At 47.7% G+C, this 15,000-nt stretch overlaps 1 protein-coding gene across 3 annotated transcripts in view; it reads right to left on the bottom strand.

Annotated features, from left to right (window-relative positions):
* Positions 1–15,000, bottom strand: part of CenG1A (Centaurin gamma 1A) — a 550,552-nt gene that overhangs the window by 123,285 nt on the left and 412,267 nt on the right. The window contains exon 1 of one of the 3 annotated variants that reach the window (XM_086537623.1): positions 6,653–7,787. The exons of the other annotated variants lie outside the window; for them this stretch is intronic. Coding sequence (XP_086393749.1) covers positions 6,653–6,758 — 106 coding nt within the window. The 5' untranslated portion in view covers positions 6,759–7,787. Of the gene's footprint in view, positions 1–6,652; positions 7,788–15,000 lie in introns of those variants that run through there. 3 annotated transcript variants of the gene reach the window in all.

Below are 15,000 nucleotides of genomic sequence, written 5' to 3'. Positions count from 1 at the left end.
CGAGAATGGCCGCCCACCCAATCCTCCACGCCCCCACGCCCACACGCGCCCGTAACGCATGTCCGCCGCGTAGACAAGCCGAGACAAGGATGTTATGACGCCCATAAACTCCTTGCGGTCTCCCCCGTCGGTCAGTCCTACGGGGTGACTGGAGGGAGAGGACAAAGCCCGAGGCACGAGGACTCGGTCTAGGACTAGGCCAACGGCTAAGGGTTACGGCTAAAGGACCAAAGGATTGGGACAGAGAGTAATGTGCGCGGTGACCTTGGCAAACCGAGACCGAGAGCGAGACCGAGAGCGAGAGCGAAAGCGAAGCCCTTGTTGATCGCGACTCTCACGGATCGTCTCCGCCTGCCTGCGCCGTCGACAACGCCCGGAGGAGAAGAGGTGAGCGCTGGTTTCCGGTCGGGTGCTGTGTGCTGCTGCCGCTCCTGCCCTTAGGGCGGAGGAGAGAGGCTGGAGGGCGAGAAAAGGGGCAAGGTTGGAGGGAGGGAGGGAGGGAGGGAGGATATTCCCAACCGAAGCACCTCCGGGTCAAAGCTGCACCGACTGACCCGGGGGGGGGCTCCCCACCGCATCCTGCAAGACCAGACAACCCGAAGGCAAAAAGGAAACGGACGCCCCTACATGATAATGCAACCCACCTTACTCACTCTAACCGTCCTCTTCCCCTTCTCCCTCGCTTGTTACCTCGCACTCCATTCCCCAAGTAAATACGCACCCCCCCCCCCTTAAACCCCAGCTCTCACATTACGAGACTTTGACTATATACGGAAAGAAGAGCGAGAGAAAGTCACGGCGCCAAGGTCACACAGCATCTTAACGTATATCTCGGGTACGTGCGCTTGGCGTGTGATGACGCTCTCAAACGCGGTAAAGGAAAGAAGGAAAGAAAGAAAGAGGGGAGGAGGGAAAGAGGGAAAGAGGGAAAGAGGGGAGGAGGGAGGAGAAAAGGGGGGAACTCTCTTTCATCTGTCAATTCCACCTTCGATACCAAGAGTGCAGACATAAAACTAACAAAAAAAAAAAGTGTAAGAATCAAGCCAAACTACAAACTACAAACATAGGGACCATCCACGCCCCCCTAACGAACGCATTCGCATCCGCTGCTCCCACAATCAACAACGCCCCCCCCCACCCCTCCTCCTCCCCAACCACGCGATCCACGCCGTTGATGTCCCGTGTCGTGATGTGCTTGGGAGAAACGCCCGGACGTCTGCCTCCCATCCATCACATTCGGCTGCGGGTTTCGGGCCGGCGAGAGGCACGTTTTAGGAGCGCCACTCGCGTGCCAAGACGGGGGTGTCAATCACCGGACCGCACTCGAGGTGTCCGCCCGACCGCCCGACCGCCCGACCGACCGCTCGCCCCGCCCCGCCCAACCCATCTTCACACCCGCTTGCGTGCACTCGACGTTTTGGATTCACCCTTTGATCATCACTATCCTTTTTATCATCATTATTATTACTATCATTATCATCATCATCATTTTAAGTATCGTACCTCAATCGTATTCACCTCCATCCTCCAGAGAGAGAAAAAGAGAGGGAGAGAAAGAGAAAGAGAGAAAGAGAGAAAGAGAGAAAGAGAGAGAGAGAGAGAGAGAGAGAGAGAGAGAGAGAGAGAGAGAGAGAGAGAGAGAGAGAGAGAGAGAGAGAGAGAGAGAGAGAGAGAGAGAGAGAGATCACGGTGGTATTGTCCCCGAAGAGCACCTCACGGTGGGTGGGGTGGCAGGGTGAAGGTGAAGGAGAGAGAGGGAGAGGGTGGAAAGTTGGAAGGGGGGAAGGGAAGGGAGGGAAGGAAAGAAGGAGGGAATGAGGGAAGGAGGGTGGGAGGGAGGGAGAGACATAAAGAAAGAGAATAGGAGAGAGAGACAGAGAAAGAGAATGAGAGAGAGAGAGAGAGAGAGAGAGAGAGAGAGAGAGAGAGAGAGAGAGAGAGAGAGAGAGAGACAATAAGAGACGAGAGGATGAGAGGATGAGAGGGAAAGAGAGCGTGTGAGTGTGAGGTAGGTTTTAAGAGCCCCGGATGCTGAGGGTCATAAGTGTGAGTGCCCCGGGCTCCTACCCCCTCCTCCCCATCCCCACCAGTCATTCTCTCTCGCGGTCGGGGTGTCTATCTCTCTCTGACCTACCCCCAAACTTCCCTGCTTTCCCACTCTCTCTCTCTCTCTCTCTCTCTCTCTCTCTCTCTCTCTCTCTCTCTCTCTCTCTCTCTCTCTCTCTCTCTCTCTCTCTCTCTCAACCACGACGCAACAAAAAACAACAAAAAACGCAGCTTCCACATACCCTCCTCCTCGCCCCGTCTCCCCAACCCCCCAACAACCAACATCAAAATAAAAAAAATCAAACCCCTTTTCCAAAATGGCGACGAAATCGAAGACTCCTGCAACCCAAACAAACGTCGCCTCTCCCCCCCCCCCCCCCCACACACACACCGCCTTCGAATAGCTTTCTGTCCTCCTGACCAAGTTTATCTCAGTGATCTTAAACTTCCTCTCCGATCATCCACTTTGCCCCGTTACCCCTTCCCTCCTCCTCCTCTTCCCCCCCTCCCTCCCACCCACCCTATTCCTCCTCTCTCATCTTCTTCGCTCGCTCACTTTCTTCTTCTTCTCCCTCTCCTTCTCATTTTCCTCTTCTTTCTCCTTCTTTTCCTCCTCGTTCTTTTCCTTCTCCTTCTTCTTCTTCTCCTCCTCGTTCTTTTCCTTCTTCTTCTTCGCCTCCTCGTTCTTTTTCTTCTCCTTCTTCCTCCTCAACCTTCTTCTTCCTCTTTCTCTTGCTTCCAACCGTTATCCTCTTCCTCGTACATACATACCTCGGGCAAAGCGAAAGAAATAGAAGGAAACACAAAAGAAAGCGAAGGAAAAAAAAGGGGGGGGGACACCTCCGTATATACACGTGTCTCGTTCCACGTTGTGCTTTTGCCTTGCCTTGCCTGAGGGAGGGAGGGTGGGGGGTGGGGGGTTATATGCGTGCATGCCTGTGCATTGTCCCTTTGCATTTGCTTTTGCCACCATGACCGTTTCTCACCCGTTCCTTCGAGCCGGCCACCCCATCCCATCCCCACCCCTGCCCCTGTCCCACTCCAGGTCCGTAGACAGCATCCATTTCAACGCGACGCGGCATCCGGTTTGCTCTCCTCTTTGGACGGCGGAGAAACCATGCAACGCTGCCCGCTGCTACCTCTGTGGTACCTCCTCTTCCTTCTTCTTCTCCTTCTCCTTCTCCTCTTCCTCTTCCTCTTCCTCCTCCTTCTCTTCCCCCTCCTCCCCCCTCATCCCTATCCCAACTCCAGACCTGTCCCCTATTCCTAAACCCCCTAACTCCTCTCCCTCCCCCTGCTATACCCCCTTACTCCTCCTTCCGCTATCCTTACTATAAAAAACAACAACAACAAAAAGGAAACATACGCACTGCGTCGCCACGTAACGCCCCCCCAAAAAAAAGGAGTGAAATGATATAACACAAAGGGTAAAAAAAGAAAAATAAATAAATACTTTGTTTTTCATTATTTTCATCGATATTACCAGGTCGGTTATTTGCAGTAGAATAATAAAAAAAAAATATTCCTCTTTTCCGATGTCGAGTTTTCGCATAAAGTGTACCCCCTCCCCCCCTCCTCGTTGTAAAGAAGAGAAGAGAGGGGAGGGGGGGGGGGTTAAAGGGGAAATGAAAATAAACAGGAAAATAACGCAGTCTCTTTCCATCTCGCCGTGGAGGGGAAAAAAATCTTGGCAGTCAAACCATGGACATAATTTTGCAGAGACAATACACGGCTCTGGCAATAACACGACATAAAATGGAACAAAAACAAAACAAAACTGCGCTTCTCTTGTGCGGAGGGAGGTGGGGAGGGGGTGGAAGAGAGGGAGGGAGGGAGGGATGAAGGGAGGTAGAGAGGGGGGAGTTGAAGGAAAATGGAGAGAGAGAGAGAGAGAGAGAGAGAGAGAGAGAGAGAGAGAGAGAGAGAGAGAGAGAGAGAGAGAGAGAGAGAGAGAGAGAGATGGACAGACAGAGAGAAAGAGAGACAATGAATAGAACAGAAAAGGCAGAAAACATAATAAAAATAAGATGAGCATAAATAAGAGCAAAGCTCCATGGGAAAAATGGAATAACTGAACACACCAGTATAACTCCAAAATCCCCAACCCCTTCACGCACTATCACCCCCCCCCTCCCCCCTCCAATCGAACTAAGAAAACGAGCGAGAATATAATGACACAGACTGTTGACAGAGAGAGTGATGACAGGGCAAGCAAGAGCTCCAGAGAGGAACAGAAATGGTAGTATTCGTAGTACAATGAGCGCTCGCAGGCAGAGGCACGGTGAAAGTGTTGGCAGGGGAGCAGCAGGGTGAGAGCGCAGAGCCCCAGGGTGACGCAGAAGGGACAGAGGGGCGCGCCGCTGGTGGCCGGGACAGCATAAACGACCGTGAGAAGAATGGGAAGCACGCGGCCCTAAACGGAATGTGGCGGGGCGATCCCATAGAGTTTCCACGCGTGGCCAGCGCTACACGATGAAATGATTTTGTTACCGTTATTACTGTCGTTTTTATGATAACTGTTACCAACGTTATTATCATTATCATTATCACTATTCTTATTATCTTTATTATTTTCCTAATCATTATTATCATCATTGTTATAATACTATCTTTGTGATAATCATTATCATTTTCCCTCTTGTCATTACTATCATCGCTACTGTCATTGTTGTCGTCATTTTCCTGTTGCCGCCTTCAATATGTTTAGTATCTTAGATTACATCTCTCCCTAAATATCAAAACCCTTCCTACTGTTTCCTGACGTCCATCCTTATCAAAATAAACCCTCAAAATAAACCTCACCATTACAATCACCTTGTGAAACACGGCTCTAAGGTCAGTATGAGTTGGCTTATCACTATCACCTTCGATTCCATTATCTCCGTTATCAATTCTGTCATCTGTTGTTTAGAGAGTCAACTTCAGGTGTAATCTATGGCCATCTAACAATTACGAATATATGCAAACAAACATTAATCATCGTAACAAAAAAGCACTAAAACATACATTCACAAAAAATATACAAATATAAATACATGTCAATATATAGTTTATCAATATAGACAGTTATACAGATAGATAGACAGATAAACAGACATACAGAAAAATAGACAGATAAACCAACCTCTAATGAAGAAGTTTTAACGGAAGACTTAGCAACCTCTCACAACTACAACCACTTCCTACAACTAACACCACAACAAATACAACAAACACAACAAACATCACAACAAATACAACAAACACCACAAACAAACACATGTATCAGCAATACCTAAAACAAAATCCCCTAAAATTAAAGGAACCTCTTGAGCACGTTATAGTAAGCCCATTTAAAGGTTCAAGACAGATTTAATCGATTTAAAAAAACCTTCCTAGCGTGCCTACACCTCCCCCCCCCTCCTCCTCCCTTAACTCCTCTCCACCTAAAACAATATCTTATATAATGCAATTCTTCGTTCTTGAAGGAACGAAGGAGAGAGGGAGGAAGAAAGGGAGAGAGAGAGAAAGCGGGAGAGGGAGGGAAGGAGAGAGAGAAAGCGGGAGAGGGAGGGAAGGAGAAAAAGAGAGAAAAATTGAAAGAGGGAGAGAGAGAAAAAAGAGAAAAAAACTGACAGACCGAGATACAGACAGAGAGAGGACAAGCCAGACGGTGCCAGCAGTCCTTATAATGGCATCCTCCCACACTTGTGCCCACGGTGAGTGATTATCCTGTGGGGACTCCACCCTGACGCCGCCCGTACGCCCACACGCTCTTCCGTGGTCTTCCCTATATCATATTAAGAGTGTCTCCTTGATAACAACAGAGATATAGAGTTGATAGCCTGGTGGGGAGGGGCCGATAGTGGGATTGATAACTTTAAATGGTGAATCAGTATTATAATGCAATAGAGAGAGAGGGAGAGGGAGAGGGAGAGGGAGAGGGAGAGGGAGAGGGAGAGGGAGAGGGAGAGGAAGATAGAGATAGAGAGATAGAGAGATAGATAGAGAGATAGATAGATAGAGAGAGAGAGATGGAATGACCCTCAGAGAGAAAATGAGAGAAACACAGCCCGCCAAAGGAGTGAGAAATACACCCAAAGACACAAAACGATAAGACGAAAGCAAATTCTGCCTGAAACCAGCGCTAAATCACAAATGACATCGCTCGTGATATCCCCCCCGAGGTGACTTCGCGTGTTCGAGGTCAGTAAAGACATGCGATGTGTTACGCAGGATTTCCCTCTCCCCATCCACCCTCGTACTCCACACACACACACACACAAGCGTACACGTGGAATTCCGATACTCACAAAGCGCACTTAAATAACCCATAGAATATATTGTGGCGAAATCAATCTCACTTTCCATCACACACTCACACGCAACATTCAGAAACACACAAGACATACGCACCATACCTCCACAAACTACACACACATTTATCCACACAAACAAACAAACACACAAGCCATACGCACCATACCTCCACAAACTACATACATTTATCCACACAAACAAACACACACACACTACACACCACACACACTAAACACCCACAGAGAAAAAATAAATCCTTAAAAACAAAACACGACGACGCAATATACAGTGCCGATGGTGTCCTTACCTGATTTCCGCTTGATGGTGTTGTTATTGGTGATGGTGACACTCTTGCTCTTCTTAATGCGCAGAGAGCGACGCATGGAACGCACAAAATTATCTCCGTACTTCATGGTGGCGATTTAGTTCTCCTGGTGCTTAGCTAACACGTGATCAACACTAATCGAGTCAACGAGTCACTGAAGAGCGAACTACTACTACGAAGTGACTAAGCAAAGCGTCAGAGATGCTTAATTATAATTCTTCTTCTTATCTCTTATTATAATTAATATTCTATCTATTACACAATTCAATTCGGTTCCTATTTTTTCCCCTCCTCTCTTTCCCTCTCGGAGAAAGAGTTACCAGCTCACGCCAGCTTGCCAGGGGTGACGACTAGAATATTTGGAGCACACTCGATGTATCAACACGGAGATACACACAAGGTGAAGCAGGAGGAGGGGGTGTGGGTACTCGTGGAGATATGGGGCGTGTGGGGGGGCAGGGGGGTAGTAGTTTCTGATGGGCGTGGTGGGTGTTGACTAGAGAAACGCGGGCGTGGAAATTGCACAGGTGGGCGGCAAAGAGGAGAGAGAGAGAGAGAGAGAGAGATAACCTGCTCTGCCTGCCTACCACCTCCGCTACTCCCGCTGAATATGACTAGAATAGAAGAAATGAAGACTGCTCTCTGGGTCCCTCACATGGACGCAGTGCAATCTCGCTTTCTTTGAGTTTTTTTTTTTCTCTTTCTCTCGGAAAGGGAATCTTTGGTTGCAAATATTATCCGCGATGCCTTCCTTGTTGCATCGGCTTGCAAGATTTTTTTAAAAATACGTGTGGTGGGGGGGGGCGATGAAATAATGTTGCGTGCTTCGGAGGGTCGTTCTTGTATTCAAAACCCTCTCTATATCCATATATACATAAATCACACACTTTTTTTTTCTTTTTCAATCACCTTGTACACACCGTTTTCTTTCTTTCCTTCCTTGCAAAATATAAACTATCCATCCATGGGGAAACGCCCGCAGAAACGCGCAGTACAGTTTACGGGGGCGAACAAGTGGCCGCTCTCCACACTCATGGTTGAAGCCTCCAAGCTGAGCCACGCGCGGGTACAGAGCTCGAGACACACGTTCACCCGCGACCACTCGCTGGCGACGACTGACTAGAGCTGAGTCAGAGAGGCGCACCCGCGAGGGCCCGGCCAGACCCCATCCCTCCCCCTCCCCCTCCCCCTTCACCCCTCCCCACCTATTCCCTACCGATTCCCTACCCTCTCTCTCTCTCTCTTCTTCCATGAGAGAGGGAGAGGTAGGTAGGGAGGGAGGCGGGTGGGCTCGGTTCCCCCATCCCTAACCTCTCCCACCCTTCCCCCCACCCCAACCCCCAAATACCCGACCCCTCTCCCCTCCCCAGCCCCCACGACGCACGCGCGCTTTCGTCTCCCCTCAGACATTATTTTTTTCTCTCTCCATCTCCATCATGCAAGCAGGAGAAGAAGGTTGATAACCAACACCATCCCCGACGGAGATACACAATCGCCCCCCCTCCCTCCCTCCCTCCCTCAACACCCCCCCCCCCTTACTCCTCTCCGGCCACCACCTGCCGTCGATCTTAAGCTCGGACGGGATCAAATGGTTCGGAAAACGACGGGCTGTGCATGCAGGTGTGTTTGCTTGCTTGCTTGCTCGCCTGCATCTGAGCTCGGGCCAGTGACTGCAGCATCAACCCACACCGAAGCAGCGTATGCTCCTCCTCCTCCTCCTTCTCCTCCTCATGCAGCATCCGAAGCGGTCTCTCCTACACTTCCACATCTCCACTCTCACGCTGTCCGTCTTCCACGCGGACATTCCCACACACGGTATTGTCCACCGTGGATGAGAGAGAGAGAGAGAGAGAGAGAGAGAGAGAGAGAGAGAGAGAGAGAGAGAGAGAGAGAGAGAGAGAGAGAGAGAGAGAGAGAGAGAGAGAGAGAGAGAGAGAGAGAGAGAGAGAGAGAGACCAAAGAGATAGAGAGAGAAACCAAAGAGAGAGAAACAAAATAAAGAGACACCACAGACAAGAGAAGAGAAAAAAAAGAGAATATACGAAAAGAAAACAGAAGAGAGAGAGAGAGAGACAGACAGAGAAAGAGTTTCCACGCCGTTGCTTTCACCGACCATGCAAATAAAAAATAAAAAAAAACTCACACCCGTTACATATCCTGCGTTTACACACCTGTCGAGGATTCTAGCAATCAATAGAATCCTGGTGTAAATATGTGTTTATTTCGTTTATCATTATGAAAATCTGTGTTCAATCGCTTACCTTTTTGTAAATCTATTAATTTCTTTAATCTTCGCAAATGTATAAAATCCGTTTATCTTTATGAAAATCTATTCCTTTCATCTTTTTGTAAATCTAAATAACTTTTTTTTATATAAATTTATTAATTTCTTCTATATTTTTATAAAACTTAATTTAGTTGAACTTTTTTTTTTGTAAATCTGTTCATTTAATCTTAATAATCTGTTTACTTTCGATTCATCTCAAGCAGCGGTTGTGTTTTCTTTCCCTCGGCGAACAGCCTTCGAATGAACGCGGTTTCTATCCAAGCTTTCCGTGCTTGCTTTCGGGTGCTTGAGGTGAGTCACTGACAAGAGATTGGGTATCGTGCTATTTTTTTGTTCATTATCTATCACATCTTATCTATTCATCAATTTGATGATTTCGTCATATTTATCGACCTTGCTTTGCTTTATCTCATCGGTATGGTTTGTTTATTTGTTTCATTATCCTCAACGGCATTTCGAGTAGAGGAAATTTACTAGAGTTTACCTATTTGTTTTACCTTAACTTTTTATTTATTTACCAATTTATTTTCCTCGACTTTGCGGGTGGAGAGAATTTTCCTGTTTCATTCCTCGTTGCCCAATTATTTGAGCTTGCAACATGCCGCAACATTATAATGATCATCAACAAATTATTTAATCTAATGAATATGGAATCCCTCGAAATTCGAGTTCTATCCTACATAGTCTGTCTGTTTGTGTGTCTGTCTGTATATAACCCCCTCCTCTCTCTCTCCCCCTCGCATTTGCCCTATCACCCTCCCCCCCTCCCCTCCCACTCTCCCCCCTCTCACCTTCATTTCCCTTGCTGGCTGCTAGGTACAGTTTTTTATACCACGAGGAAATATTTACGTTATGTAGCCTCGAAAACATAACTAACTTTTTTTAGTACCGCAGGACTCGAAGTATTGAATATGGAATTTCGAAAATACCAATGATAATGCTGCTATAGAGGTGTAAGTGTGTGTGTGTGTGTGTGTGTGTGTGTGTGTGTGTGTGTGTGTGTGTGTGTGTGTGTGTGTGTGTGTGTGTGTGCGCGTACACGTGTACGTGTGCGTCTACATCTGAGTATTCGTTTTCGTTTGCGTGTGCGTATACGAGTTCGTATTTGTGCACGTGTACATGTACGTGTTCGTATTTGTGAACGTGTAGGTGTGTGTGTAAGTGCATGTGTAGGTTTACGTGTGCTTGTAAGTGTATGTGTATGTGTACGTATGCGTGTACGTGCCCATGTGCAACTGCGTAAGTGTAGATTCCATCACAACTCTTACAAAGGCATCCATCTGCAGAATGACCGCTAAACTACTCCGAATCCAAACAAATCGCAACCACGACAATAAAACTGCCCAAAACAAACCTCCACAACACATTCTCTCCTGCACACCATCACAAAACCACCATAAAACAAGAACAACACAATATCCGCAACCCCCTCCCCTCCCACCCACCCATCCCATTCTCCAATGACAAAAAGAAACCTTCACAAAGCCTCTAAGATAAGTCTCTCTCCGCCACGTCTTATCATGGTCGACAAGGCGTTAAGTCCATCTCATTGACTGACTGATTAACTGACTGGCTGGCTGACCGATTGATTGATTGATTGATTGGTTCGGCGAGTCAGGTGACATCAGGTGAAATCGGGTGACAAAAAAAAACACGTGTAAATCTGGAACAAAGTGTCAGGTGTATTAAGGTAGTAGCCGAAGGGGGGGGGAGGAGGAGGAGGAGGAGGAGGAGGAGGAGGAGGAGGAGGAGGAGGAGGAGGAGGAGGAGGAGGAGGAGGAAGCGGGTGAGAAGAGAGGGAAGAGAGAGGTAGGTGAGGGGAAGGGGATGAGAAGAGAGGGGAGATGGGGTAAGGGGTGAGATGAGAGGGGAGGAAGGGGAAGGGGTGATAAGGGAGGGGAGGGGGGTGGAGGGAGTGGGAAGGAGTGAATTGAGGTGGGGGGAAGGGTTAAGAAAAGAGGGAGAGGGAGGGGAAGGGGGAAGATGAGAGGGGTGAGAGGGAAAGGGGAGTGAGAAGAGAGGGGAGGAGGGGGGAAGGGGGAGGGAAAGACCGAGGAATTAATAGAGGGTATGGGGAGGAAGGGGTGAGCAAATAGGGCAGGGGGGAGGGAGTAAGGAGAGGGGGAGGAAGGGGTGAACAGAAGGAGAGAAGGGGGCGTAGGCAAGAAGGCGGAGTAAAGGAGGGGATAGGGGGAGAAGGTAAGAAGGAAGATAGAATAGAAGCAAACTTCGGACTCGCTCAACTACCTCACGTCACGCTCCCGTCACAACAGGATTTGCGGGCTCTACGAGACACCATTAATCACGGAACGGGGAGGGAGAGGGAGAGGGAGAGGGAGAAGGAGTGGGAGGGGGCTGCAGTGTATGTGAGATATATATATATATATATATATATATATATATATATATATATATATATATATATATATGTGTGTGTGTGAGAGAGAGAGAGAGAGTGAGAGAGAGTAAGAAAGTGAGAAAAAGGGGAAAAAGAAAAAAAAAAAGAGAAAATGTAAGAGAAATGGAAAGATAGAGAGAGAGGGGGGAGAGAGAAAGAAATGGTAGACAAAAAGAGAAAAAGCGGGAGGGAGAAAAAAAAAAAAACAATCCAAGCACCGCAAGCATCAATCCTTACCCCCTTTTCCCCTCCCTATCCTATATTCATTCCCCTAACTCTTTTGCCCTCGCCCTCACCCTCTTACCCTTTTCCCCTCATACACACACACACCCCACTCCAAACCAACCCAACCCGTCCCCCACCCCCTCCCCCCCTTTCCCTCTCCTCTCTTCCCCCGACTGGAATTTTCCCCTCGTTAAAAGCGGCGCAGGCATATTTCCATCGCTAAAGTATTTCGTATCCTCTGCTACTTCCACGCTAATGGGACGCCTAGTGATTCATTAGTAAAGACACACAACAAAGAAATCCGGGTTTGAATTTTCTTCTTGCTTTTCCTCTCGTTTTTTTTTTTTTTTTTTTTTTTTTTGACGGGAAAAATGGAGTACTTGTGTGTCGACGGTTTTCCGTAACGACTTGTACGACTGTGTACTATGGCAGGGACACAGGATGATATATGTCATTATTATTAAAACGATTATCCTTATTGTTATTATTGTTATTATTATCATTAGTACTACCATTATTATCACCATCATTACTATCACCAATGTTATCTTTATTATTATTATTATTATTATTATCATTATCATTTTTTAAATTATAATCTTGTTATCATTTTCATAGTCATGTTACTATTAATACTATCAATATCCTTAAAATTCCAATCACAAGTTTCACCACCATAATCAATATAATCCTTATCACATCACCACCATCACTCACATCAGCCTTATTAAAGTCATCGAAAAAAATATAGGCCTACCGACTGCATCTAAGAAGACGAGAACCACAAACGGACAATAATTAGAAGATGGACAATACTAACACGCCACTGGGGAGAGAGAAGGAAGGGGGAAGAAGGGAAAAAAAAGAGGATAAGGCGGAGGGGGGGGGGTGCAGATGGGGGGAAAGGATAAAGGGTAAAGGGAGAGGGGGAGGGGGGAGGGAAGGTTGGCTCGAGACATGTCACGCGATACGAGGCATCCTCAGCCAGTGATGTGTGTCGGAAGTAATGTCTTCGCGATGAAGGGGGGGAGGGGTAGGGGAGAGAGGGAGGAGAAGGGGGAGGAAAAATAACAAGAAGAAGGCGAAGTTGGGGGGGGGGGGGATGAGGAAAGGAGGAGGAGGGAAGGGTATCACGTGACACCTCCCGAAGGCGTCAAAAGATTTACGAATCGGATTAGCTTGTTTGGACTCCCGCAATATTGTCGGATCGTTAAAGGGACGCTAATCCCGAGACGCGGACTTGCTTCCTCGCCTCCTCCCCTTCCTCCAATCCCCACCCCTACCCCTACCCCTAACCCTATCCCTACCCCTATCCCTACCCCTACCCCGCCCCCACCCTCGCCTCCTCCGTCCAAGATGCTCAACGCGCGATTCACGCTCTCTATCTCATTCTCATTTCCTTCCGTCTGCTTCGTCTTCTTCTTATCATTATTCCTTAATTCTCGTCGTCTACTCCGTCCTCCGTGCTTCTTCCTCTTGATCCATGTCCTCTTGGGATGCTTTGCCCTTCTTCTTCATCGTGCCTATTTCTTTCTGTGCCCTCCCCCACCCCTTCTTCTTCTTCTTCTTCTTCTTCTTCTTCTTCTTCTCCTTACCACCTCCTCCCTCCCCTCCCCTCCCCTCCCCTTCCTCCTCCTCCTCCTCCTCCCTCCCCTCTCCTCCTCCTCCTCCTCCTCCTCCCTCCTCCTCCTCCTCCCTCCCCTCCCCTTCCTCTTCCCCTCCCTCCCTCTCCTCCTCTCCCCCCTCCTCCTCCTCCTCGGTCATGGGAATAGACGAAAGCGCCGCGACGTCTAATAGCGTAATTACGGCGTATCGCTTGAAACTGACCTCTTCCGCGAGCGACGGGTATTAACCTATTAAAATGCCCGAAATATCTCCCGCCCGCCTCATCATGTGACTCGTTCTCACACTTTCGCATTATCTAAATTACATGTTCGTCTCAATCTCAATATCTCTGCTCTCCTCCCCTCTCTCATTCTTTCTTTCTTTTTTCTTTTCTTCTTTATTTTTCTTTCTCATTGTCTGTCTGTCTCTGTCTCCTCCTCCCTCTCTCTCTCTTTCTCTCTTTCCCTCTCTCCCTCTCTCTTTCATTTTCATTCGTCTTCACCCTGTTTTCCAACTGCATTTCAGGTAAAAGATCGCTTTCTAACCCATACTTAGAACCAAGGCGATATAGATAAGCCTAGACCCATACCGAGGATAGCATGGTCATCTCTTTCCTCGCAGTCGCCTCACAACTCGCCCTCATTTACCTACATCACCCTTTCCCCTTCACCCCCATCAACCCCTCCCCGTCCCCCCCAACCGGTAAACAATCAGCCGGAAACCCAAACAGGCATTAATTACCCGACAGATATCGCACTTGTGATGGGCACGGGGGCCAACAAAAGACGAAGGCGGGGGAGAGGGGGGGAGAGAGGGGACGGGGGTCGGCGTGGGGCATTGGGGCCAAGGGACAGTCGATGCCCTCCTGCCCAGAAGTCGCCCTTGTCTCCTCCAAACAAAGGGAAGCAAGGACACAATGAACATAAAAGGGAAGATCGTTTTCGTGGTAGTTGTTGTTGGTGGTAATGGTTGTTTGGTAGCGGTGGTTCTGGCGGTACCGTCGGTCGTTCATTAATGAGGGAACAACAAACACGCAGATGGAACCTTTTTCTGCAAATCATCAGATAAAAAAAAAAACTGTAGCTGACATTCACTATCCATCAACCCATCCCATTTATATCTTTTTAATTCTGATCTGACATATCACTTACCAAAGAAACCCCCTCCCACCCTTAAAAACCACAAAACAAAACAACAAATTAACAAAAAAACACACACAAAAGCACAAAATAATAATCAAACTTAACCGTAGAAGAACCGTCAGATAATTATCATCACACACGCCGCAAACACCACGAGCGTCAGCCGATAGACACGTGGCCGACGAACGTAAACAAACCGGACGAGAACGGGCGGTTACACGACTACGACCAACATGGGATTCCGGTCCTGTCGCTGTCTCAGAATGACGCCGTTCGTTATGAGGAGAGGCGAGTTAACGAAACGTTGGGAGAAAGGAGAGGGTAACATAAATACGTAAAATGCATAAAATGCAAAGATGACGGACAAAATAATAATCATAATCATCAATATCACTATAGTGCTTATCTATCAGACTACAATAATCATCATTTATAGCTTCATAGCTCCATTTTTATCATCGTTATCCATGGTGTTACTACAATTATTATTATTCGTATTATTACTACTATCACCATCAACCAAATATCATTACCACTAATCTTGTTGACATCATCAAAACAATAATTATCATCATTGACAAATTAATTTACAGGAAACACAACGCCGCACACGAACGACCGGAAGGCGACAACCCCCCCCCCCCATCTCCCCCCCATTTGAAACGTAACCCAA

The sequence above is a fragment of the Penaeus japonicus genome, unplaced genomic scaffold (genome assembly GCF_977035675.1).
Source record: "Penaeus japonicus unplaced genomic scaffold, GWHDUDI00000001_assembly GWHDUDI00000006, whole genome shotgun sequence".
NCBI lineage: Eukaryota > Metazoa > Arthropoda > Malacostraca > Decapoda > Penaeidae > Penaeus > Penaeus japonicus.
Note: the sequence above shows the minus strand (reverse complement) of the source record. Positions and strands in the feature narration are given on the sequence as shown.